The following is a 27630-nucleotide window of genomic DNA, read 5'->3' on the forward strand; positions in this document are numbered from 1 at the left end:
GACCCAAAACACAGTTGAGGGGTGGCACAGGAGGTGGGAGGTAAAAGATCACCCTGGAGTCTATTGTTTGCTAAAAAAAAAACTAAAACAAGAAAAAGGAAGAGTTGAAGTAGACATGAAGGCAATATTGCTTGGTTAGCGAAAAAAAAAACACTAAAAAAAACAATATTTACAGAAAGAGGACATGATAACAATTAGAAAATACAACACTTGAATTTTTACGTGGCATGGCATATAATTTATCATACTAGGCCCTATTTTTTTTCTAGATTGTAATATACCTTTATTATGTAACTGGTTTTCAATAAAAATTAAACATGTCTGTAATTGTAGTTTGTTGTTTTATAAAACTTGTCGGCCTTTTGTCCGTGTCGGCCTTTTGTCCGGATCCCATTTTAGGATCACTTCCTCCCTTACATAACTTTGGGATTGTCACCTTACAAAGGCTCTATGATTTACAAAACAACTGACTGATAACTCTTTGGCATATATTCAATAGTGCAACATATGCTTAACATTTTCTCAGAGAGACAAAAAACAAAATGAATACAGCTTTGATAAACAAAACATATTTAATTTACCTCAAAAGAGAGAATTTTTTACAACAAAATCAAATTTTTAAAAATTTCAATAGAACATTATAATAAAATGCAACAAAACATAATTTTTTATTTATAAATAAAATAACAAATAAATTTGAAATAAAAATTCATGTCCTTGTGATTTAAAATATTTTTCTTTTAAAACTAAAATATTTAAGTTTACAATGAACATACGAAGAAACTTCAATATTTTCTTTAAAAAATATCACTACATGTTTACAATCTACTTACTAAAGCAATTTAATGGTTGTCTTTAAAAAAAAATATACAAATTTACAATCCAGTAACTAAAGCACTTTATTTCTTATGAAAAAAATATTTTCAAGTTAACAATCAACTTACTAAAGCAGTTTCATAATTCTCTTGACATTTACCACACACAAAAATTTGTAGCTGACATTTGAATGACATCTAATAATCTAAAATGACATCTATATGAGCTAAACAAAAGCTTGACATTAATTTCATCCACATTAGCTAAATATTCCAAAATAAGGAATGTTTAGTACTCAACTACTTAATAGAAAAAAACTGAATGTGTGAGTTAACTGCAACACATCAAATGCTGACATTTAAATGTACATTTTACCCTTATGCACATGAACCCTAAATGTACACAACATCTGCATTTTGCTTCATCTTAAACTTCCATGACATCTCCATGACAATGTCCTCATCCTAAATGTACATGACATTTGCTTGCTCCCCCCTTCTCCATACAACTGCCGTCTAAATGTCACATCTTCTAGGTCCCCCATCCTAATTTTACATGACATCTGCATGTAATGTGCCTCCCTCCTAAATGTACATGACATCTGCTTGTTCCCCCCTTTTCCATACAATTGTCATCTACATGACATGCTCCCCCATCCAAATTCTACATGACATCTGCATGCAATGTGCCTCCCTCCTAAATGTACATGACGTCTCCCTGACATCTGTCCCTCTTACTCATGGGCTTACTCCTGTAGATCTTCCAGAGTTCACTGACCAGGTCCCCCATCACCACCTCGTTGGAGTTGTTCAAAATGACGGCCAGGACAAAGGCGCCGTCACGTCGCAGGTACTGACGACCAAACTGACCGGCCTGCAGGCGGTCGTACTCTGTCACCAGGAGACCTTTGGCCTTGAGAAACTTTTTCACATTGTAGATGTACTTGAGGCCCTAATGGACAGTTGAGGCATTAGTGGTTAGAGGAATTGATGTAAGCTATAGGGTTAGATGTACTTGAGGCTTTAATGGACAGAGGAATTGATGTCAGATTTAGGGTTAGATCTACTTGAGAAGATAACTGTTTGGGTTAGCATCAGTCAAGTGCCTGACACTTTGTTTCTGATATCTGATTAATAATATCATTGCCTTTCTTTATTGATAAAAGTTTTCCCAGGATGAAACATTTAATTTTTAAAATCTTTAGCAAGGAAGTTTAGTTACTTGTGTGTGCCCGATATTGTAATAAAACAAGACACAATGATCAAAACAAATATAAAAAGCCTTTAGAGCAACAAGCTTTTAAATGCACTGAAAATTCTGTATTTGAGAAGAATTCTGAGCATGATATAAGAGGTCAGTGTTCAGCTTACAACAAATTTTAAGGCCAAATGATGAAATAAGGGACCAACGACTTACCCCAAACACCCACTTGTAGACCCAGTAGAGAAAATTGATGACCGTCACCACGGAAACCATGAACATCCAGAACCAGAGGAAGGCAAAGATTTTCTCATTGAACATGTTGATGGGGAGGGCACATTGGACTGTGAACCTGGGGGTGGGGAAAGATTCTCCAGAATAATGGTGTATTGCATTGTCTAGGGAGGGGGAGGGGGGGGGATGTCAAGTACAGAGACATCTTGGTTAAAAGAGATTCTTTCTAGAAAAATTTTTATCATCCTTCAGTCTGGCATCCAAACATCAATAAATGACAGCTATGTACATCAACCCAACCAACAATTTTACCATATTGTCCTATAGTGTCTGGATTTTTTTGTCTTACTGTACTACAGAGACCTCTACATAACAAAGCACATAACTTAGTGAAAATATCACTATCTAGTTATCAAGTATAAATCCTTGTCTAACTTACCTAATTGAGAAGTGGTGAAGATATAAAAATCTAGTTATCTCATATAATTTCTTGTGTAACTTACGCTTGTTTGTTTGTCTGTTGAGCAATATCAGTATCACAAAATGTGACTTTAGGAAAGTAAGGTGACTCGTTCCATAAGTCATCTCTAGTGGTATCAAACACACCAGCCAACAGGTTAAAGCCATACAGGCTGTACCTGCAAGTACAGCAAGCTAGATGACAGGCTAGATGACAGGACAGATGACAGGCTAGATGACAGGCTAGATGACAGGACAGATGACAGGCTAGATGACAGGCTAGATGACAGGCTAGATGACAGGACAGATGACCTGCTAGATGACAGGCTAGATGACAGGCTAGATGACAGGACAGATGACCTGCTAGATGACAGGCTAGATGACAGGCTAGATGACAGGACAGATGACCTGCTAGATGACAGGCTAGATGACAGGCTAGATGACAGGACAGATGACATGCTAGATGACAGCTAAATGACAGGTTAGATGACAGGCTAGATGACAGGACAGATGACAGGCTAGATGACAGGCTAGATGACAGGCTAGATGACCTGCTAGATGACAGGCTAGATGACAGGCTAGATGACAGGACAGATGACAGGCTAGATGACAGGCTAGATGACAGGACAGATGACCTGCTAGATGACAGGCTAGATGACCTGCTAGATGACAGGCTAGATGACAGGCTAGATGACAGGCTAGATGACAGGACAGATGACAGGCTAGGTGACAAGACAGATGACAGGCTAGATGACAGGCTAGATGACAGGACAGATGACAGGCTAGATGACAGGCTAGATGACAGGCTAGATGACAGGCTAGATGACAGGCTAGATGACAGGCTAGATGACAGGCTAGATGACAGGCTAGATGACAGGCTAGATGACAGGCTAGATGACAGGCTAGATAACAGGCTAGATGACATGCTAGATGACATACAATGTAGGCTAGATGACAGGTAAGATGACAGGCAAGATGACAGGCTAGATGACAGGTTAGATGACAGACAAGGTAGGCAAGATTACAGGTAAGATGACAGGCAAGATGACAGGCTAGATGACAGGTTAGATGACAGGCTATGTAACAGAATAACATAAGAAACAATAGACATGTCAATTTAACAGCTAGTCTAGATGACATGATAAACTACATGTACATAAAAATACACATACAGATCTGGCAACTCTACCAGACTTAGATACAAAGACTTCCTGCCCAACCCACATACTAAATCTCTAAACCACAAGATATCTCCACACCAAACACATATGTTTTAAAAGATAGAAACACTGCAGGTTTAAACTAGATGTAAACAAAGATACAACCACAGTTTAAACTAGATGTACACAAAGATACGGTCACTTACCAATCTCCCAGAACTTTCTGCAGGATGAGGAAGACGAAGATGTCAATGAGGACAAAAAGAAACTTGGCCAACAGGTAGAGCCCAGTCAGGTAGGTCCCAAACCTGGAGGATAGGTCACAGGTCATTGGAGCAGTTAGGTCATTGGGGTAGGTAGGTCAGTGGGGTAGGTAGGTCATTGGGTAGGTAGTTCAGTGGGGTAGGTAGGTCAGTGGGGTAGGTAGGTCAGTGGGGTAGATAGGTCATTGGGTAGGTAGTTCAGTGGGGTAGGTAGGTCAGTGGGGTAGGTAGTTCATTGGGCAGGTAGACAGGTCATTGGGTAGACAGATCATTGGGTAGGTAGGTCAGTGGGGTAAGGTAGGTCAGTGGGGTAGGTCAGTAGGGTAGGTAGGTTATAAGGTAGGTAGGTCAGTGGGGTAGGTAGGTCAGTGGGGTAGGTAGGTCAGTGGGATAGGTAGGTCAGTGGGGTAGGTAGTTCATTGGAGTAGGTCAGTAGGGTAGGTAAGTCAGTGGGGTAGGTAGGTCAGTGGGGTTGGTAGGTCAGTGGGGTAGGTAGGTCAGTGGGTAGGTAGGAAGGTCAGTGGGGTAGGTAGGTAGGTCAGCAGGGTAGGAAGGTCAGCAGGGTAGATACATGTAAACAAACATGTAAACAAACATGTAAACAAACATGTAAACAAACATGTAAACAAACATGTAAACAAACATGTAAACCTTACCTTTTGCCCCAGAAGCAGAAGAAACAACAACGCTTGGAGAGATATTTCTTGGTGCGCACCACAGCGTTCCAGTTGAACTGGCGGTGACCCTCCAGCCATCTGTCAATGTACTCTGTTGATACAGGGACAAGTTACTTCACACCTGCCAAATACCTGACAACATTACCTGACAAATACCTGGCAATACAACATTACGTGGCAATACAACATTACCTGCCAACTACCCACCATTAGAATATAAACCTGACCACTGACCTGCCACCTGTTTCATGGTCTCCTTGGCTTTGTCTGTAGGTCCAACTTGACTGTTGATCACTAGAGACGCTACCTGGTTCAAATCCATCCCGGAGTTGTAGCTGAACACTCTCCACAGCAGGTTGGGGAGTTTAAACATGGCGGCCATGACAAGCAGGGCTATAGGGACCTGTTGGATGGAACAAGTAGGTCTATAGGGACATCACAAGTAGGTCTATAGGGACCTGTTGGATGTAACAAGTAGGTCTATAGGGACCTGTTGGATGGAACAAGTAGGTCTATAGGGACCTGTTGGATGTAACAAGTAGGTCTATAGGGACCTGTTGGATGTAACAAGTAGGTCTATAGGGACCTGTTGGATGTAACAAGTAGGTCTATAGGGACCTGTTGGATGTAACAAGTAGGTCTATAGGGACCTGTTGGATGTAACAAGTAGGTCTATAGGGACCTGTTGGATGTAACAAGTAGGTCTATAGGGACCTGTTGGATGTAACAAGTAGGTCTATAGGGACCTGTTGGATGGAACAAGTAGGTCTATAGGGACCTGTTGGATGTAACAAGTAGGTCTATAGGGACCTGTTGGATGTAACAAGTAGGTCTATAGGGACCTGTTGGATGTAACAAGTAGGTCTATAGGGACCTGTTGGATGGAACAAGTAGGTCTATAGGGACCTGTTGGATGGAACAAGTAGGTCTATAGGGACATCACAAGTAGGTCTATAGGGACCTGTTGGATGTAACAAGTAGGTCTATAGGGACCTGTTGGATGTAACAAGTAGGTCTATAGGGACCTGTTGGATGTAACAAGTAGGTCTATAGGGACCTGTTGGATGTAACAAGTAGGTCTATAGGGACCTGTTGGATGTAACAAGTAGGTCTATAGGGACCTGCAAGTAGGTCTATAGGGACCTGTTGGATGTAACAAGTAGGTCTATAGGGACCTGTTGGATGTAACAAGTAGGTCTATAGGGACCTGCAAGTAGGTCTATAGGGACCTGTTGGATGTAACAAGTAGGTCTATAGGGACCTGTTGGATGTAACAAGTAGGTCTATAGGGACCTGTTGGATGAAACAAGTAGGTCTATAGGGACCTGTTGGATGTAACAAGTAGGTCTATAAGGACCTGTTGGATGTAACAAGTAGGTCTATAGGTACAATGACAGAATGTGTACTGACCCACTGGTACAGAATGTGTACTGACCCACTGATACAGAATGTGTACTGACCCACTGGTACAGAATGTGTACTGACCCACTGGTACAGAATGTGTACTGACCCACTGGTACAGAATGTGTACTGACCCACTGGTACAGAATGTGTACTGTACAGAATGTGTACTGACCCACTGGTACAGAATGTGTACTGTACAGAATGTGTACTGACCCACTGGTACAGAATGTGTACTGACCCACCGGTACAGAATGTGTACTGACCCACTGGTACAGAATGTGTACTGACCCACTGGTACAGAATGTGTACTGACCCACTGGTACAGAATGTGTACTGTACAGAATGTGTACTGACCCACTGGTACAGAATGTGTACTGACCCACTGGTACAGAATGTGTACTGACCCACTGGTACAGAATGTGTACTGACCCACTGGTACAGAATGTGTACTGTACAGAATGTGTACTGACCCACTGGTACAGAATGTGTACTGACCCACCGGTACAGAATGTGTACTCACCCACTGATACAGAATGTGTACTGACCCACTGGTACAGAATGTGTACTGTACAGAATCTGTACTGACCCACTGGTCCAGAATGTGTACTGACCCGCTGGTACAGAATGTGTACTGACCCACTGGTCCAGAATGTGTACTGACCCACTGATACAGAATGTGTACTGACTCACTGGTACAGAATGTGTACTGACCCACTGGTCCAGAATGTGTACTGACCCACTGGTCCAGAATGTGTACTGACCCACTGGTACAGAATGTGTACTGACCCACCGGTACAGAATGTGTACTGACCCACTGGTACAGAATGTGTACTGACCCACTCCCACTGGTACAGAATGTGTACTGACCCACTGGTTAGTGTACTGACCCACTGGTCCAGAATGTGTACTGACCCACTGGTCCAGAATGTGTACTGACCCACTGGTACAGAATGTGTACTGACCCACTGGTTAGTGTACTGACCCACTGGTCCAGAATATGTACTGACCCAATGCTACAGAATGTGTACTGACCCACTGGTACAGAATGTGTACTGACCCACTGGTTAGTGTACTGACCCACTGGTACAGAATGTGTACTGACCCACTGGTACAGAATGTGTACTGACCCACTGGTACAGAATGTGTACTGACCCACTCCCACTGGTACAGAATGTGTACTGACCCACTGGTTAGTGTACTGACCCACTGGTACAGAATGTGTACTGACCCACTGGTACAGAATGTGTACTGACCCACTGGTACAGAATGTGTACTGACCCACTGGTACAGAATGTGTACTGACCCACTGGTACAGAATGTGTACTGACCCACTGGTACAAAATGTGTACTGACCCACTGGTAGTAGGCTATCTCCTCCTTCTTCCTATCCTCCCTGTCTTTGGGTATCTGCAGGTCAGAGTTCACCTTGTATGTGTTCTTCAGCCAGCAGTAGGTCTCCACGTAGTCCCGTTTAGAGGCAGCAAACTCCCCGCACTCACAGAAACATTCGATGGCATTACCTTGTGGTGAGGGGAACAAAGTAAACAGAAATCACAATGGTATGAAAAAATTCAACAAGAACTGTAACTCTTGAAGACTATTGTTAATTTATTTTTATTGGTTACCTCCCCTGTGTGTTGCCATCACTCACCAACGTATTGTTTCCCACTGACAAATATTGACAAGACCACCAAGAGGGTCACGGTGTAGATGTGGTTCAGCCTGTCCACAGCATCATCGTCGTTGGATGACTGCAGCCGCTGGTAGCGGGCAAACCCTCCAATGATGTAGTCTAGGCTGTAGACAGAGGGGGTGGGGACGGGGACATGTTAGTTCAGTCTACACTGGCTACTGGGATGGATGGATATTCTATAAAAAAGATGAGATTCGTGTGTTCTACAGTGGGGTGGAACTTTACAGTCTTAAACAGTACCCAAGCACATTTTATTTTCAAATCTTCAGGCAACTTTTAAATAGATTGGATATCTGACAAGAAAACCATTTTCATTGAAAAATGAAAGTTATTTCCCTTACATGAAAGATGCTACAAAGTAAAGATGGACAACAAAATCCATGGATAATTGAAACCATGGATTGGATTGTTGAAGTTCTGGCATCAACAGATGTTAAAACATCATGCATGGACACTAGATCATAAATAGACTAATGAAAGCTTAAAAAGTGCCTTTCACTGAGTTAAAATATGACATTATTTACTGCAAATATTACAACTTAAGTCAACAGAAGTTATGAGGGTAACTGTTTATGATAAGCAATTTAAAATGTAAAACTAAAAACTGAATGATCGTGTTACTAATAACCCTAGTAATATTGATGTATAATTTCTACACTAGCAAGTGCAATACATTACTACAATAGAAAGAACAGCTTTAAATAAAGTGTTCAATAAGTGTACTAATTAGCTTGTCAATTTAGTAGAACATTACTTTGTTACTGAGATGATTATCATCTAATTAAATGTTTGTTTGATTAAGGCAGAATTAAATTTTTTATTTATTTATTTAGAAAAATGTAACATTACAATTAAAATATTTTCAAATTATTTACAAATATATAAGTTATTTTTAATGTGTTACAGTATGATATAAAAAACAAAAATGGAAATACAAAATGCTCAACAAAAATGGAAGAAATTAACAATAGACAGAAGAAAGAAGTTTTTGATTTTTTAAAATTATTCCTTAATTAAACCATAGCCAATGAAAAAACTAAGGATTACGCTAAAATGATTTTGTGAGACTTAATCAATGCAATGGTAAATGACTAAATAGATGAACTTATGCAATTGTTAAGGCCAGTATGGATAAACTTATGCAATGGTTAAGGCCAATATGGATGTATGTGATAGATGGGAGAGAACTGCTTGAAATACTTACACCTCACCACACTAGGGTGACAGAGTTGAGTCCATCAGAAACACATATGTAGGTCACTGGTCTAAACTCCTGACATGCTACTGTTTGATGGGATCAGTTGGTTTACTTGATCCAGGTCTTTCAAAAGACTGAAACTTGAATGTATGGCTTCCCTGCTTGATGAGCTACATATATTGTTTCATTCCATTTCAGTTCAAATATTTTAAAGTCAAATGATGTTTGGTGTAAGTCAACTGCAAGCGATGTGGTTAAAACTTGACATATACATTTGGAAGCAACTTTGTTTTTGTACTCAAGTGCTTTCATCTACTTAAAGCAATCAGCATGGAGAATGCTAGTTGTACTTTTTGTATTTTTTTATTTTTTCATTTTTTCAACAAGTATGTTATTTAACTTTATCTTTCAGATTATTTTTAATAACTTGCACAAATTTATTGGTTTATGATAAACTGCAAGTATGTTATTTAACTTTATCTTTTAGATTATTTTTAATAACGTACAAAAATTTGTTTGTTCACGATAAACTGCATTTATTGCGTTATGGCTGCTTTAAAAAGCACGTAAGATTGTCATGTCTAGACATCATAGAATAGCTGTCTAAAGTTGCATTTGTCTCAAGACAATCTTCACTGTATAGCAATGAAAATAAATATTATTTTTGTTTTAATCCAGGGGTCTCCAAACTTTTCAGTCAGAGGGCCGCATTAACTATCAAATTTCAGTTCGGGGGCCAGTTTCTTCCGGGCATGTCTTTGATTTTTCTGGGCAAAGTTCCTCAGCCATCACCAACAAACGTTTTTTCCGTGGACAAAAAGATCTCCGCGGGCCGGATGAGAGGACCTCGCGGGCCGGATGCGGCCCGCGGGCCGTAGTTTGGAGACCCCTGTTTTAGTCAATGGAGTCTGCACTGACAAATCAATAGTTTTTTTAAACATAAAACATTTGAGAAGAAAGTTAGCTCTTTTCTTTAATAAAAAGCTTTTGTTTAGTCCAACAGAAAAACTATGTTCAACTTTATCAGCTTACAACAAAAAATAAACCTGAGGATGATTCAATAAATTGAATGTTTATTACACATGCATTACAGTAACAATACAAGGACCATATAATAATCAGTGGGATAAATCACTTCATAGCTAAGTAATGTAATGCTTTCAACAAACAATAAAGTTCTGTTTTCTACACGTATAGTTAAATAATACTATAATAATGCTTTCAACAAATGGTAAACTGGTATTTTATACACAAATAACAAAGTAATGCTACAATATTTCAACAAACAAAAAAAGTTGTATTTCCTACACAAATAGCCCAGTAATACATTAATGCTTTTAAAAAATGATAATGTATATGTGCCATAATTTTTACAAATTTATAAAGTATAAAAAAGTGCACTTCAAATTTATTAAGACAAGATTTTCTTACTGCAAACTATAATTATTTGCATAGATTATGTTCAACACACAACTATTTGCATAGTTTATGTTCAACACACAACTATTTGCATAGTTTACTGTAATCAGACAACTATTTGCATAGTTTATGTTCAACACACAACTATTTGCATAGTTTACTGTAATCAGACAACTATTTGCATAGATTCAATAAATGTCTAATCTAAACAAGAATTTTGACAAGTTTACTTTCAAGAGATAATCAAATGTGACCTGAGTTTGAATCAAGCAGCAGTTATTTCTCCTGTTATCTAAGAATCAACAAGAGAAGTACATTTGTCAATAACATTCATCCATCCTTTCTTTGTTTTCAGATTCTAGCATAAACAAGAGAAGTACATTTTTCAATAACATCCAGCCATTCATCCTTTCTTTGTTTACAAATTCTAGCATAACAAACAAGAAACAAACATGTTAGTAAGTCACTATCACTGATAAAATGAAAGAAAGACTCTGATACATAACTCTTTATATATGATTAGTATTTGAATATAACTGTGATTTGTATCTGATTCACAGAGCTCAATGTACTTGTGGGCTTTACACAATGGTTGACATGCTAGTAGATCACAAGTAGAGCTTGTGGTTTGGTTGCTCACTGACAACATGCGTGACATTACAGAAACAATATGGCACAACGCCACAATCATTCAGTACTCACACACAACATGCGTGACATTACAGATACAATATGGCACAACGCCACAATCATTCAGTACTCACACACAACATGCGTGACATTACAGATACAATATGGCACAACGCCACAATCATTCAGTACTCACTCACAACATGCGTGACATTACAGATACAATATGGCACACAGAGCCGGCGTTAGGGGTACGCGGGGCCTATGGCCACCATCCGCGCGGGGCCTTATATTTTTTTCATTGGTGTATAATTAAAACATGTACAGTGAGGCGTTTTTTTTTCTTCTTCTCAACGCGAATTAATATTTATAACGATATATATGGTGTTTTTAAGCTGCTTATCAATGTCGTTTTAACATTAAGACACTGATTAACAAATAATGTGTTAATACTTAGAAGTGCTTTTGAAACGTTGCTTGTTTCTGTTAAGGCTTTTTGTTTGAAAAGTAAAAAATAAAACAGATATAAGTTTGAGACACGCATTAAAGAGACGATGAACGTCAGCTTCAAACCTGATTTTTTTTTTACATTTATGTTTATTTATGAAAATCTTACCAGTACGTTCACAAACGATGATCTACTTTTCTTGCCTTTCGTGAGGAAAATTCCATGATTATATCATCATAGTCCAAACTGGAGGCTATGTCTTTTTCTATTTTTCTATCCTCGCTTTTGATGCACCTGATTCATACTTGCGAAATCTATCTCTGTCTCTTGTAGCCATGGTGTAGAGGAAAAATGGTGAAATCACTTTGAAGCAACGTTAAATCGGTCCACAGTGGCGGGTGATAGTATCGATATTTTCTCAATTTATCGAGTGTTAACAGTGGCATTCAAAGTGTGTGGATGCCGGGGAAAATAGCAAAACATTGATAGATTTCGGAATAAGCTCGAATCGTGAAAAACACTGTTTACGGCTATAGATATCCAAATGAAATGACTCTCAAATGTAATCACGGACGCTCAGTAAGGTGGAACACTGGGGGGGGGGGGGGTGACAGTTGGTGGGGTGAGGTAAAGGATAACAGTACATTTAAATCTATGGGATGCCAAACCCTAAAAAAAATCAGTTCGGGTACTACGTTACTGGATCTCTGACCGCAGCCATTCAAGAGAAGGTGCGTGTTTATAGAGCGTCCGCGTATTACATTACAGATTAAGACCGCGTTCTCACAAGAGAAGGTCCGTGTCTATAATTAGAAAGTGAACTATGTGACAGCCAGCTTCATGTTATTTATGAGTTTCGCGATGGTATGCTCGGACTGCCGGTAATTTAGACGTTTTAGAAATCAGGAGAACTTAACCATAAAACAGTCTCGGCCCGATGTATCAAACAGTATAGACTTTATAATTTGTTTAGTGTGCCGACACTATTTTAAAACAAGAATCACTATGGCCTTAATTATTATACTGAATATCCCTACACAGAGGCGTAGCGAGGGGAGGGGGTGCGGACCGCACCGGGTGACACCATTTAGGGGGGTGACACCAAGACAAAAAATAGCAAAATATACAGAGAAAAACTTGAGGGGGGTGCAAATCGAAAGTTTGAGGGGGGGGGGGGTGAAAATCGAAAGTTTGAGGGGGGGGGTGAAAATCGAAAACTCGAGCGGGGTGCAAATCGAAAGTTTGAGGAGGGGGGTGCAAATTGAAAGTTAGAGGGGGGGGGGGTGTGCAAATCGAAAATTTGAAAGTTTTTCCCGGGAAGGGGCATGTCCCCATCCGCTCCCCCCCCCTCCTCCTCTGCAAGCCATTATCAGGTCACTGACTGTTTACTACAGGCACCCCCGCCTGCTCACTAAAAAAAACGTCTTCAACGGTCCACAAACAATAGGGTATCTGTTTACGTTTTTCCCGATTTTACCTCCAATGTCAGGTCGGGGGCTAATTCGCGACCGCCATATCCAGTCACCTCAGGACAATAGCGAGTCGACCGTGTCAGCGATGTGTGACCCTAATGTATTTTTTTAGAATAACGGTCTGTCCCAGTCCATGTAGAGGATAACTCACTAACATCAGCCGTGGCCTCAGTTTTAACATCCAACCATTTCGGCCATTTAGTTGTTTTTTTTTAAATTTAATTCAGCAAAGATTATTTAAGTTTACAAACTAATTCAGGCAACAATGGCGTTGCTGAAGCGCGGGGCCCCTTCAAGCGCGGGGCCTGGGGCGACCGCCCCGTTTGCCACCCCCTAACGCCGGCTCTGATGGCACAACACAATCATTCAGTGCTCACTGACAACACTTAATTAGGCATGACATTACAGAAACAATGAACAAAACCTTCACAGGATCACATAAGAACCCCATTACATGAATACTTAGTTTACAAACATGTATAGTGTAAAACTATGTATTTAACTAGTATAAAAAGGCACATAACTGGCTAGCAATTGTCGAGTATGTACATCACTACTTAATGACATGAAAAAGTTTATAAAACACCCCAATAAATAATTGACAAGAAAGACACTGATCAACATCTCAACCGCTGAGGCAGCTACAGCGGCACTCATTAAATATAATCTAGGTACGGTCAGTCTATCACCCATTATGGGGAGACACTGAAATTATTTTCCCAATAAATCTGGAATGATATTTGATTTAGTGTACATCAACTCAGCACAAACTACATTCAAATGTTTGTGATGTCAATTTTTATTTAATTTGTAATTCTGAACTCCATCTAAACCCTGTCTTTCTGTGCGTTAAAAACTTTATTTCTTCATGTCTGGTTCTGAGGTGTACATATAGCCTCCCTCCTCATCATTGGTCCTGCTAGCCTTGATGGCCGGCTTGTCCTTGAACCTGTTGAACATCTTGAGGATCAAGTCCCCTATCAGGATGTCACTCGTGTTCCTGGCAATCAGACGCAGGATAAAGACGCCGTCGTCACGCAGATATTCTTCAGCAAATCTGCGGGCCAACTTCTTGTCTTCTGTGGTCCTGACTTGGTCAAGGATGGACAGATACTTCTTGATGTAGGCGGCCTGGCTGTTCTTGACCAAGGCCCGCCAGATCCAGAACAGGAAGTTGCCAGATGTGCAGACGGCCACAAAGACAAACCAGAACCAGAGGAAGATGAAGATTTTCTCGTTGAACAGGTTGATGGGCAGGACACACTGCACCGTGTACGTCTGGATGTTGGCCAGCTGGCGGATCTCAAAGTCGCACATCGTCACCTTGGGGAACCGCGCAGAGTCGGTCCACGTCCGGTCAGTGGTCAAACCTTCCAGAACCTCGAACCCGTAGACGTGGTACCAGTCGCCCATGAAAGCGTTGAGCAAGAAAAACTGAACGATGACGTTGGTGACGTAGAGAAGTTTGACGAAGATGTAGAGGCCAGTGAGGAAAGTGCCGTCTCGCTTGGCGCAGCACAGGCAGAAGTAGCGGTAGAACTTCTGGCGCATGCGCACCATGATGTTGTAGCGGTACTGCTTGTGGGTGTTGAGCCACCTGTCCAGGTAGGAAGTGATGTGGTTGAGCGTGTCGTCACGTTTCTTCAGGTCGCCGTACTGCGTGTCGGCTGTCATGGTGACGATCTTGTCCATGTTGATGCCGGAAGCGCCGTTGAGCATCCTCCAGATCAGGGCGGGGAACTTGAAGAGGAAGGCCATGAAGAGCAGGATGACCGGCACCCACTGGTAGTAGGTCAGCTCCTCCTGGCTCCTCTCACCCTTCACCGTCGGGATGGGTGTGTCGATGGGGATGTAGTACGTGTTCTTGACCCAGCAGTAGGATTTGGTGTACGCCCTAAAGGCGTCCGTGAAATGTGCCGGCACCCAGCACTCGATGGGGTTGCCGGCATACTGACCACCGGTGACGAAGACAGCGAAGATGGCCAGCAGGATGACCGTGTAGAGATGGTTCAGTCTGTCCACCCAGTCGTCATCATTGCTGGACACCAACTTGTTGTAGGATGCCCAGCTGCCTAAAATTGTCGCCGCGTAACTACAAGAGAAAAAAGAAAAGTTTCAGCCACTCGTGTGGTCAGGCCAACCCTGCTGAGGTTTTAACAGCTTGACCTTTCATACCTGTAGACACCGGCATATTCACGGTACTGGCCTAATGTTTCTTTCAGGCATCTCTCCGTGGAGGGGAGGCACTACTCCCCGGAGAACGTCAATCCTTCCCACCCTTTCCATATAGATAATATTATACTTTAACCGGTCCCCCCCCCCCCCACAGCCCCGGAATTTTCACGCCGAAGAAAAATGTCTTAATCAACCCTGATTGTCTACAACAGCGTCTACTAAGACACTAATGTTCTAGAACCGAGCAGAACAATGGTAGGTCGTGGTGAAATGGATTAGTCGTGCTGTGGGGCTCCACGGGTCTGTCATTTTAACACATCTAGTGGCTAGACGTCTTTTGGGTGTGCTCTGTTTTATGTTGATACCACGTTATGATGGGGGGGGGGGGGGTCTGTCACTTTAACACGTCTAGTAGCTAGACGTCTTTTAAGTGTGCTCTGTTTTATGATGATACCACGTTATGTGGGGGGGGGGGGGGTCTGTCACTTTAACACGTCTAGTAGCTAGACGTCTTTTAAGTGTGCTCTGTTTTATGTTGATACCACGTTATGATGGGGGGGGGGGGTCTGTCACTTTAACACGTCTAGTAGCTAGATGTCTTTTAAGTGTGCTCTGTTTTATGATGATACCACGTTATGTGGGGGGGGGGGGGGGTCTGTCACTTTAACACGTCTAGTAGCTAGATGTCTTTTAAGTGTGCTCTGTTTTATGATGATATCACGTTAAGATGGGGGGGGGTCTGTCACTTTAACACGTCTAGTAGCTAGACGTCTTTTAAGTGTGCTCTGTTTTATGATGATACCACGTTAAGATGGGGGGGGGGTCTGTCACTTTAACACGTCTAGTAGCTAGACGTCTTTTGGGTGTGCTCTGTTTAATGATGATACCACGTTAAGATGTGGGGGGGGGGGGGTCTGTCACTTTAACACGTCTAGTAGCTAGACGTCTTTTGGGTGTGCTCTGTTTTATGATGATACCACGTTAAGATGGGGTGGGGGGGGGGGTGGTAAACATTTAGTGTCCATTGTAGAGGTTGTGTAACGATAGTGTACACAGAAACCCTAGCAATACAAGCTAAGGACGTGCCTGTGTTAGTACAAGCCGCTTTATAACTGAACTTAAGGTGACAAGATAATCGGTTTCAATTATAAGGTAATCAATACAGCACACCTGTTGGCTTTTATTTGATAACATAGACGTCACTGGGGGGGGGGGGGTATTTGAAGGACGATGTGGGTTAGTGAGGGACAAGGTGAGGTGAATGTTGTCAGAATAACATAAAGATGGAGGCTTCATTTCATAAGCTAGGTTTGAATGTCGTCAGAATAACATTAAGATGGAGGCTTCATTTCATAAGCTAGGTTTGAATGTCGTCAGAATAACATAATGATGGAGGCTTCATTTCATAAGCTAGGTTTCAAGAAGAGAAAGGATGATACCAACATTGTTGTTAAAGCCTCTAACGTTTCATTGTCATGTGTCTTTTTCAGAAACACCTAAACAAACATGACAAATCTTTTAAATTAAACAGTAAGAAGTCACCAAAACTAACGGTTCAGAAACACCCAAAGCAGTCATAAGTCTTCGATATAAAGAGAGACAAGTCTTCGATATAAAGAGAGACAAGTCTTCGATATAAACAGAGACAAATCTTCGATATAAAGAGAGACTAATCTTCGATATAAAGCGACAAATCTTCGATATAAACAGAGACAAATCTTCGATATAAAGAGAGACAAGTCTTCGATATAAACAGAGACAAATCTTCGATATAAAGAGAGACAAGTCTTCGCTATAAACAGAGACAAATCTTGCATTCAGACAAGAAACTAAGACAAAACCAATTTGAAAGGTGACGTATTGAAACATGCAAAACAAAACTGTAAGGTGACCTATTGAAACAGACAAAACAAAACTGTAAGGTGACCTATTGAAACAGACAAAACAAAACTGTAAGGTGACCTATTGAAACAGACAAAACAAAACTGTAAGGTGACCTATTGAAACAGACAAAACAAAACTGTAAGGTGACCTATTGAAACAGACAAAACAAAACTGTAAGGTGACCTATTGAAACAGACAAAATTGTAAGGTGACCTATTGAAACAGACAAGACAAAACTGTAAGGTGACCTATTGAAACAGACAAAACAAAACTGTAAGGTGACCTATTGAAACAGACAAAACAAAACTGTAAGGTGACCTATTGAAACAGACAAAATTGTAAGGTGACCTATTGAAACAGACAAAATTGTAAGGTGACCTATTGAAACAGGCAGCAAATGAATGTCAGTTAAGTGACGATGGAAGTTTGAAAGTCAAATTAAACATAATCGAATGATAAATCAATTCTTCTAGGCTATCTATATCAGCGAGGGTGTTGATAGTAAAAATTGTATATCGATCTTATCGGTGACGTCCTTTGTATGGCCACCATAGGACAAGTCTGTGTATGGCCACCATAGGACAAGTCTGTGCAGAGCTTCGTGTTATCTGTAGGTAGAGATAGGTTGGTGGCTACAGATGTCGGTACATCACACACATCTACACGGTTAGATAGGGTTCTAATACAGACTGATAAATGATGTGTTTACAAACAGGTACAAAGGTTGTATACAAACAGGTACAAAGGTTGTATACAAACAGGTACAAAGGTTGTATACAAACAGGTACAAAGGTTGTATACAAACAGGTGGAAATGGTGTATACAAGCAGGTACAAAGTTTGTATACAAACAGATAGAAATGTTGTATACAAACAGGTACAAAGGTTGTATACAAAAAGGTACAAAGGTTGTGTACAAACGGGTACAAAGGTTGTATACAAACAAGTGGAAATGTGTACAAACAAAAAGGTTGAATACACACAGGTAGTAGTTGTGTACAAACAGGAAGTGGTTATATCTAAACAGGTAGAAAGGATGCATACAAACAAGTACAAAAGTTGTACATAAACAGGTAGAAAGGTTGTACACAAACATTTAGATCTAAAAAAGTGTACAAACAGGTAGATGTAAAAAGGTTGTGTACAAACAGGTAGATGGAAAAAGGTTGTGTACAAACAGGTAGATGTAAAAAGGTTGTGTACAAACAGGTAGGCGTGGAACGGGTAAGATATCCCAGGTGTGGACACTGACACGAGTGACGTCACCCAAACCAGCCACGTGACCGGCCCCTAGAAAAAGTGTGGTATTTATGTAACATTCGAGATAAGCTGAGTGCAAGTCTCTTAATGCTCTCGTTAACCTTTGCCTCTAGTCAGCCGTCAATGTGATCTCAGGCCCGGGACTCGCGGGGAGCTTTGATACCCCGACATTTAATCCACGGGGGAGGGGGGCAGATTATAGAGCACTGACCCAACTTGGGGAATGTCACTGAATTAAGGGCTATCTTAATTACCTGGGGATTACAGAACTATGTCTTTGTATTGATCCTATCTAGGCTTCAGTTCACACATACAAGAAAAGTTTGCTTTTATTCTGACGGTTTAAAGGGATGGTCGTACCTCGATGGTAATACAAATAAGAGATCGTCGTGCCTCGACATACGAGAGCCTCGACATACGAGTGCCTCGACATACGAGAGCCTCGACATACATGTTTTAAAGATTCGAGCAGTTGAGCGGGCCATTTATTTTATTTGTTTTTGTCGTTTTGAGTTACGAGCAAAATTTGAGACAATAGGAACTGGATCTGAGATTTTCACAGTTCATGGAAGAGAAAAACCTAGGAAATAGTTGCAACTGATCGTGCATTACTGCTATTTATAACGACACTTCTCTAGCTCATTGGTTCAACACTGACAAAGGATGAAGAAACAAATGACCTTGACATGTTTAGTTTTAAACCGCATGCACGTGAAAGTGGGTAGAGTGTGGGGAAAAACGGCAAAGACACGTGAAGTAAAAAATAGTAACTAAAATTAAACGAAAGTAATAGTAAATTATCAAGTAGCATTTAAGTTCAACCGTGTTCATGGAATTTTATTTTTTTCCATTCAGTTTAGGGATAAAATGTAGCATTTAAATTATTAGGAGTAAGTCAATTAATGAGTCCGAAAGAGTTTAGCATTAACAGTGTAGTAAGTGAAAGAAGTAACGCCCCTCCACCCATCCCCTACACCCGACACATCCGCCAAGATATTCTGCAAGCTCTAGTCGGCTTATTTCCAAATATACACTTAATAAAGCCAGTTTATTTCTTTACATTCTCCGATATTGTGTTTTTATACAAAATATGTTATTTATAAATACAATTTTCAAATTTAAAACACGAAAAAAATATAGCTGGGGTAACATTTTAGTGGCGGGAACGGATTAATGATTAATGGCATCTCCTTTCATTTCAATGGTAAAAATTGCTTCGAGATGCGAACAATTTGACAGACGAGCTAAGTTACGGATCGAATTCAATTCGTATTTCGAGGTAACAGTGTATAAGTAGAGATGGTCGTAGTTCAATGTTGACGTCATCAGTTTGTTTTCATCAAGTCCAACACGCTTTAGGTCAAATATCTAATGTCTAGATGTGTTTATTGTCTAGCTGTGTCTATTGTCTCGCAGTATATTTAGTAACGCCTTTAGGAGCTGAATGTATAATATGGGCACTATTTGTCAGACAATGAATAAACCATCGAATACCACGGTGTATAATAATGTAGTGTACTTTGTTTACTGCAAACATACACTGATCCCATTATCTTGTGAGTTCATTAAACACGACCTGATCTAGAAATAGCCGATGTTTTCTTTTGTTCTTTATTTCCGCTCTTTGTGTCCGTGTCTTTAGCGAGTATCACAAAGGCGAGTTGTTGTAGTGGGGTGAGGCATGAGACAGCAAGTACCATCACGTGTGTTAGTCATATCTGTGTAGGGTCGTGTAGTCAACTCATGTCGACTGGGAACAATGACTGGGTAACATACAGATGACATAGGTTTATGTTGTGGTCGGTTGGGTGAGCGGGTAAGTTGGTCAATTGACTCACAGGGGATGGTCTACAAAGACTTGTCACAACGACATTGAAGGCACACAATCTACACGATATCAAGACAAATCGGCTATAAGACAAAAATCTACACGATATCAAGACAAATCGGCCTTAAACAAAAATCTACACGATATCAAGACAAATCGGCCTTAAAGACAAAAATCTACACAATATCAAGACAAATCGGCCTTAAAGACAAAAATCTACACGATATCAAGACAAATCGGCCTTAAACAAAAATCTACACGATATCAAGACAAATCGGCCTTAAAGACAAAAATCTACACAATATCAAGACAAATCGGCCTTAAAGACAAAAATCTACACAATATCAAGACAAATCGGCCTTAAAGACAAAAATCTACACGATACCAAGACAAATCGGCCTTAAATACAAAAATCTACACAATATCAAGACAAATCGGCCTTAAAGACAAAAATCTAGACAATATCAAGACAAATCGGCCTTAAAGACAAAAATCTACACGACATCAAGACAAATCGGCCTTAGAGACAAAAATCTACACGACATCAAGACAAATCGGCCTTAAAGACAAAAATCTACACCAGACGAAGACAACTATGTCACATCGGCCTTGTCTTAAAGATCTACAGTGATGCTGAATGGAGCAGACAAATAAGCCAAAAGAAATGACTGGTGGAAAAATGTAATACAAATTATTCTATTTATTTTGTTACCAAACATCTGAAATTAATATCGACCGATGTGCTCCGAACAAAAATATTTATCAATTTTAAATCACCAATTGAGAATGTTGACAACGTAGTTAACAAAACGTTTGACAAAAAGCTAGCTACAATGAGATACTAAAGTCTGAAATACCTTGCCTCTGCCATGTTGGTGGCGATCGTGTGACTAACACCACACTGACCACACCAACTGTCTTTAGGTCATTGATCGTGTGACTGTCACCACACTGACCACACCAACTGTCTTTAGGTCATTGATCGTGTGACTGTCACCACACTGACCACACCAACTGTCTTTAGGTCAGTGATCGTGTGACTGTCACCACACTGACCACACCAACTGTCTTTAGGTCAGTGATCGTGTGACTGTCACCACACTGACCACACCAACTGTCTTTAGGTCAGTGATCGTGTGACTGTCACCACACTGACCACACCAACTGTCTTTAGGTCAGTGATCGTGTGACTGTCACCACACTGACCACACCAACTGTCTTTAGGTCAGTGAGGAAATATTTTCTCTATCCACAGCCACGTCAAGTCTGACTCAGCTTTTTGTGTAAAACGTTTCTCAGAAATACGTCATTCAAACATATGTGCAAGATTACCCAATCATTTTCTTTTTTGAGAAAATGTATTTTTGGTTCATCGATAATTACTATATGAGATTAAACAAATTTTTGGGAAATTTTATTTACTAGAATAATTAGAGATTATGTAAGCGTGTTTAATTAAATTTAATTGATGCTGTGTGATGATTTCTGTTATGTGTACCTGAGGTAGATTTGCTGTGAGGCAGATGGGTATCTCAGGTGATGAGTAGAACAGGTTTGTATTAAAGTGTTGACATTTTATCAAACTTGTTCTACTAGAACAGGTTTGTATCTAAGTGTTGACATTTTATCAAACTTGTTCTACTAGAACAGGTTTGTATTAAAGTGTTGACATTTACCCCAACTTGTTCTACTAGAACAGGTTTGTATCTAAGTGTTGACATTTTATCAAACTTGTTCTACTAGGACAGGTTTGTATTAAAGTGTTGACATTTACCCCAACTTGTTCTACTAGAACAGGTTTGTATCTAAGTGTTGACATTTTATCAAACTTGTTCTACTAGGACAGGTTTGTATTAAAGTGTTGACATTTACTCCAACTTGTTCTACTAGAACAGGTTTGTATTAAAGTGTTGACATTTACCCCAACTTGTTCTACTAGGACAGGTTTGTATTAAAGTGTTGACATTTACTCCAACTTGTTCTACTAGAACAGGTTTGTATTAAAGTGTTGACATTTACCCCAACTTGTTCTACTAGAACAGGTTTGTATTTAAGTGTTGACATTTACCCCAACTTGTTCTACTAGAACAGGTTTGTATCTAAGTGTTGACATTTTATCAAACTTGTTCTACTAGAACAGGTTTGTATTTAAGTGTTGACATTTACCCCAACTTGTTCTACTAGAACAGGTTTGTATTAAAGTGTTGACATTTTATCAAACTTGTTCTACTAGGACAGGTTTGTATTAAAGTGTTGACATTTACTCCAACTTGTTCTACTAGAACAGGTTTGTATTAAAGTGTTGACATTTTATCAAACTTGTTCTACTAGGACAGGTTTGTATTAAAGTGTTGACATTTACTCCAACTTGTTCTACTAGAACAGGTTTGTATTAAAGTGTTGACATTTACTCCAACTTGTTCTACTAGGACAGGTTTGTATTAAAGTGTTGACATTTTATCAAACTTGTTCTACTAGGACAGGTTTGTATTAAAGTGTTGACATTTACTCCAACTTGTTCTACTAGAACAGGTTTGTATTAAAGTGTTGACATTTTATCAAACTTGTTCTACTAGGACAGGTTTGTATTAAAGTGTTGACATTTTATCAAACTTGTTCTACTAGGACAGGTTTGTATTAAAGTGTTGACATTTACTCCAACTTGTTCTACTAGAACAGGTTTGTATTTAAGTGTTGACATTTACTCCAACTTGTTCTACTAGGACAGGTTTGTATTAAAGTGTTGACATTTACTCCAACTTGTTCTACTAGAACAGGTTTGTATCTAAGTGTTGACATTTTATCAAACTTGTTCTACTAGGACAGGTTTGTATTAAAGTGTTGACATTTTATCAAACTTGTTCTACTAGAACAGGTTTGTATCTAAGTGTTGACATTTACCCCAACTTGTTCTACTAGAACAGATTTGTATCTAAGTGTTGACATTTTATCAAACTTGTTCTACTAGGACAGGTTTGTATTAAAGTGTTGACATTTTATCCAACTTGTTCTACTAGAACAGGTTTGTATTAAAGTGTTGACATTTACTCCAACTTGTTCTACTAGGACAGGTTTGTATTAAAGTGTTGACATTTACTCCAACTTGTTCTACTAGGACAGGTTTGTATTAAAGTGTTGACATTTTATCAAACTTTTTCTCTGTGTAGAGTTGTGTATCGGGTGTGGCTACCTTTATATTGTGGTTGGGGCGGGGCTGATGTTCCGCTACGTCAGTTCATTGCATGGATTAAACCAGACGCTCAAAACACATTTACAAAGTACTTTAGCTTCAACACGTTTCTTGTACGTCTCCTTAGAAACAATATCTATCTCTTTCGCTACCTTATAGGAACATTGTACCCTGGCTTTAGATCTGCACATCCCGAGCATAGTAAAAAATGGAAACAGCCGAGTTTGATCAGTTGGGTTCGACCATTATTCTAGACATGGACAAAAATCGTGTTTTTTGACATTCTTTCCTTCAAAAATTTAAAATTTTAAGAATCAGTAATATAAAAGCTGCAAATGCCGGGAGGGAGCTTGAAAATGTTTGTGTGTGTATAAGTCTGCATTTCTATTTATTTTCATGAAGCATAAGTTATAACCTGAAGATTCCCTTTCGTAAGACAAGTGTTGATTGGCTGTACAGTAACTCGGTGATCGACCTACCTAACTTTGTAGTAATCTGTACTCTAAACTTTGCAGACAAGTTTTTGACAAAACTAAACTTTTTCAAACTACATGACCTAGTTATGCCATGTTTGTTTACATTTTATGTGATAAAATGTAAACAACCAAATTGTTTTTGTATTAATTGATTTTTGTTTAGTTACCAAAAATACCAAAAACATCAGCCACATCCAATCTCCGATAAAGTCTGATAAATAAAACAAACTTAACAATCCGGCTCTTATAAACAACTTATTTTAATTACATCGCACTCGATTTTTGAAATATTCAATTAACCGTTCGAGGCTAGTCACGGCTGCATCTATTAGCTTACAACTTCTCGAACTCTAGCCTTTCCAGCTAATAACCGTTCGCTCTACCCCTCGACCAACCGTTTCCCAAGAAAATATATTTTATATCAACTTTCTATAGAAATGGTTTTTACAGTTGTAGTAGGCCTATTTATCATACATTTCTTGTCTGAGATTAGCACTAGTGTGTGAGCAGTATTTATGACTAACATTTTAATGTATAACTTTGTCTTTTTCTTGAATTTTACTTCCAGTTATAAAAAGGAAATTCTCAACACACTCCTAACGTATTGGGGCTGATAGGCTTTGAACAATGTAAACCGACAAGAACATGAAGAAGTGAGCTAATGATCTGGATCTTAACATCTCTATTGTTGACTATTGGTGTTGCTTCATCATACTCGAACCTATCGTGTTAGCAGATATTAAAGCAGTATTAAATCAAGTATGTAGACAGCTAGATATAGTTGTAGAGATAGACGGCTGTATAGCGTTATATTGAAGCAGATAGTTAGACGGTTGTAGAGTTGTATCGATAGAAGAGCAATGGCCCAGTTAATGCATAGATAGACGGCTGTAGAGTTGTATCGATAGAAGAGCAATATCCCAGTCAGTGTATAGATAGACGGCTGTAGAGTTGTATTGAAGCAGATAGATAGATAGACGGCTGTATCACGTTGTATTGAGGCAGATAAACGGCTGTAGAGTTGTATCGATAGAAGCGCAATGTCCCTGTTAGTGTATAGATAGACGGCTGTATAGCGTTATATTGAAGCAGATAGTTAGACGGTTGTAGAGTTGTATCGATAGAAGAGCAATGTCCCAGTTAGTGTATAGATAGACGGCTGTAGAGTTGTATTGATAGAAGAGTAATGTCCCAGTTAGTGTATAGATAGACGGCTGTAGAGTTGTATCGATAGAAGAGCAATGTCCCAGTTAGTGTATAGATAGACGGCTGTAGAGTTGTATCGATAGAAGAGCAATGTCCCAGTTAGTGTATAGATAGACGGCTGTAGAGTTGTATTGATAGAAGAGCTATGTCCCAGTTAGTGTATAGATAGACGGCTGTAGAGTTGTATCGATAGAAGAGAAATGTCCCAGTTAGTGTATAGATAGACGGCTGTAGAGTTGTATCGATAGAAGAGCTATGTCCCAGTTAGTGTATAGATAGACGGCTATAGAGTTGTATCGATAGAAGAGCAATGTCCCAGTTAGTGTATAGATAGACGGCTGTAGAGTTGTATTGATAGAAGAGCTATGTCCCAGTTAGTGTATAGATAGACGGCTGTAGAGTTGTATTGATAGAAGAGCAATGTCCCAGTTAGTGTATAGATAACAAGCTCCGACCTGTGGTTGGCCGTCACTCGTGGATTTAATGTTTAAAAGCTGAGACCAACGCTGAAGGTTGTCTTAAGATAATGGACAGATTCACTTTGTGAGGCTGGCGTCTCAAGAATGTCAATATACGATACAGTACATAGTCTAGCCCAGTGGTTCTTAAGATAATGGATAGATTCACTTTGTGAGGCTGACGTCTCAAGAATGTCAATATACGATACAGTACATAGTCTAGCCCAGTGGTTCTTAAGATAATGGATAGATTCACTTTGTGAGGCTGACGTCTCAAGAATGTCAATATACGATACAGTACATAGTCTAGCCCAGTGGTTCTTAAGATAATGTGGCATGTTACCCCAGCTAGGAGTTGGGTAGCTGCTGATGGTAACCAATAAATGCAGGGGAAAGTTCACTGCTAAGCAGGCCAGTAAAATAATGGCCATGACAGGAAATAGTGAAGAGCCCCCCTGGACCACTGTATAAGGCTGATGGTGTCACACACTAAGTGACTTATAAAACAAAAACTAAAGTACTCTTAAGATCCATGAGACAGGTGACCTCTATGCCCACCCGCCTTTACTTTCCCCAACGAGAGTCGGGTACCCATCAGAGCCGGGTGGATTCGGGACGTCGCAGACTTGGACCTCTATAGACTTTTGGGTGAGCAGTCGAAAGCTCAACAATTCGACCTCCATCCCCACTACCAAAGCCAGTTACGGTCATACTGAATTGTTACCATTGTGATATATAAGACACTAACATCTTTTCCACGCAGGTTTAGCTGTCTATCCTACTAAGTGCCAAGGCTAAAGTAAGATGTAGCCAATAACCTCCCACTTCTGTTTCACATAGTGTACAGAACAGGCTATACCTATATTTAAATATTTTAATATTTTTTTTTAAATGTATCATTATCTTGAGACTTTTTAAAAAGGTGAAGAAAGAAATTCCAATAAAAGCCAGTCAAATCTTATTTCTGATCACCACACAGTCACGTGGCTTCCCTCGTCATCACCACTGATTACATAACTAACGTACTCATCTTTGTTAAACCAACAAGTCTCTCGTCCAATATTACACTCAATATGTGGTGTCAACATGACATAGATTTTGGTGAATCTGTTGACTCGGGACACTCGTATGTACACTCGTACACTCGGCGTCAATAAATAAACAAAGGGCGGTCATGCTGAGTCGATACACGGGTAAGTCAAGATGGGAGGGGGGGGTGGTACTGTATGTTCTAATTGCATTTATTAAATCTTCAGACTGTTTTATATTATAGTATAGTAGAATAATTTTTACAAGCCATTTTGTTTTACAACTAAAAGTGAAAGTTACAAAGTAAAAGCAATGGACGTCAACAAACAGGTAAATGATTTCGTCATCTTCCTCTAGAACAGCCAAGGTTCCTATTGCTGCCATGTTCTGTCTTATCAGATAAGATTTTCACGGAATGTGGCCAGTAGTTGACATTTTCTACAAAAACCCACACTCATGGATTTTGTTACTATTATTAACTAAGTAAACATATGGTGGACGTGCATCTTTGAGAGACCCATGTTATATGTTCATCAACATACGCTAACATTTATCTAATTTGTTATTTTTAACATTAAATATTCTAATTTCATTAATTTATAATTTTTGTTAATTATCAATTAACTAGTATTTAAAATTTATTTGAAAAATTAATTGATCACATTTAGGTGAGGCTTGGGGCTGAAAGTTTCAAAAATCAAAAAATCAAAACAACGATTGAAAAGAACAGTAAAACTCAACTTGAAAACAAATAAACTCAGCCTTGACAAGGCAAGTGAAATGTGTACTCACGACATGCTTGCTTGTTATGCTGGTGATCCACCGGACGATATCCGTGTGCGACAACTGACTCCGGCCGATACAACCAACTCAATGGCGACAATCAGGTCACACAATCTAGGTCCGTCTACTCTGGTGTAAAGATTTTTTTTTTAATTAACTTACGGCTATCAATTGGGGAAAAAATGTAAACATCTTAGTAGCTGAGATTAAAGTAATAATAACATGTGTAAAGTGAAATTGTTAAAGATAAGGTCATAGATGAGAAAGTT

The 27630-nt window shown here is 39.6% G+C and overlaps 1 protein-coding gene across 3 annotated transcripts; it reads right to left on the reverse strand.

Moving 5' to 3' along the window:
* Positions 1 to 614: 614 nt before the first annotated feature.
* LOC131946996 (innexin unc-9) lies at positions 615 to 27630 on the reverse strand. 3 transcript variants are annotated; one of them, XM_059308074.1, is made up of 9 exons: positions 27371 to 27630; positions 7865 to 8010; positions 7567 to 7733; positions 5044 to 5212; positions 4789 to 4900; positions 4076 to 4177; positions 2754 to 2888; positions 2233 to 2368; positions 615 to 1767 (listed from the first exon to the last, which is right to left on the reverse strand). In XM_059308074.1, exons 1-9 carry the CDS (start codon positions 27373 to 27375, stop codon positions 1513 to 1515), a joined length of 1227 nt encoding a protein of 408 aa, XP_059164057.1. In that variant the 5' UTR covers positions 27376 to 27630; the 3' UTR covers positions 615 to 1512. The 3 variants fall into 3 exon arrangements, with proteins under 3 accessions (XP_059164057.1, XP_059164056.1, XP_059164055.1); XM_059308073.1 differs by lacking the exons at positions 615 to 1767; positions 2233 to 2368; positions 2754 to 2888; ... (3 more) ...; positions 7567 to 7733; positions 7865 to 8010 and adding an exon at positions 12803 to 15165 and having other exon boundaries at positions 27371 to 27472; XM_059308072.1 differs by lacking the exons at positions 615 to 1767; positions 2233 to 2368; positions 2754 to 2888; ... (4 more) ...; positions 7865 to 8010; positions 27371 to 27630 and adding exons at positions 12803 to 15165; positions 21077 to 21166.

This window comes from Physella acuta, unplaced genomic scaffold (genome assembly GCF_028476545.2).
Source record: "Physella acuta isolate Inbredline_101_S28 unplaced genomic scaffold, ASM2847654v3 ptg000579l, whole genome shotgun sequence".
NCBI lineage: Eukaryota > Metazoa > Mollusca > Gastropoda > Physidae > Physella > Physella acuta.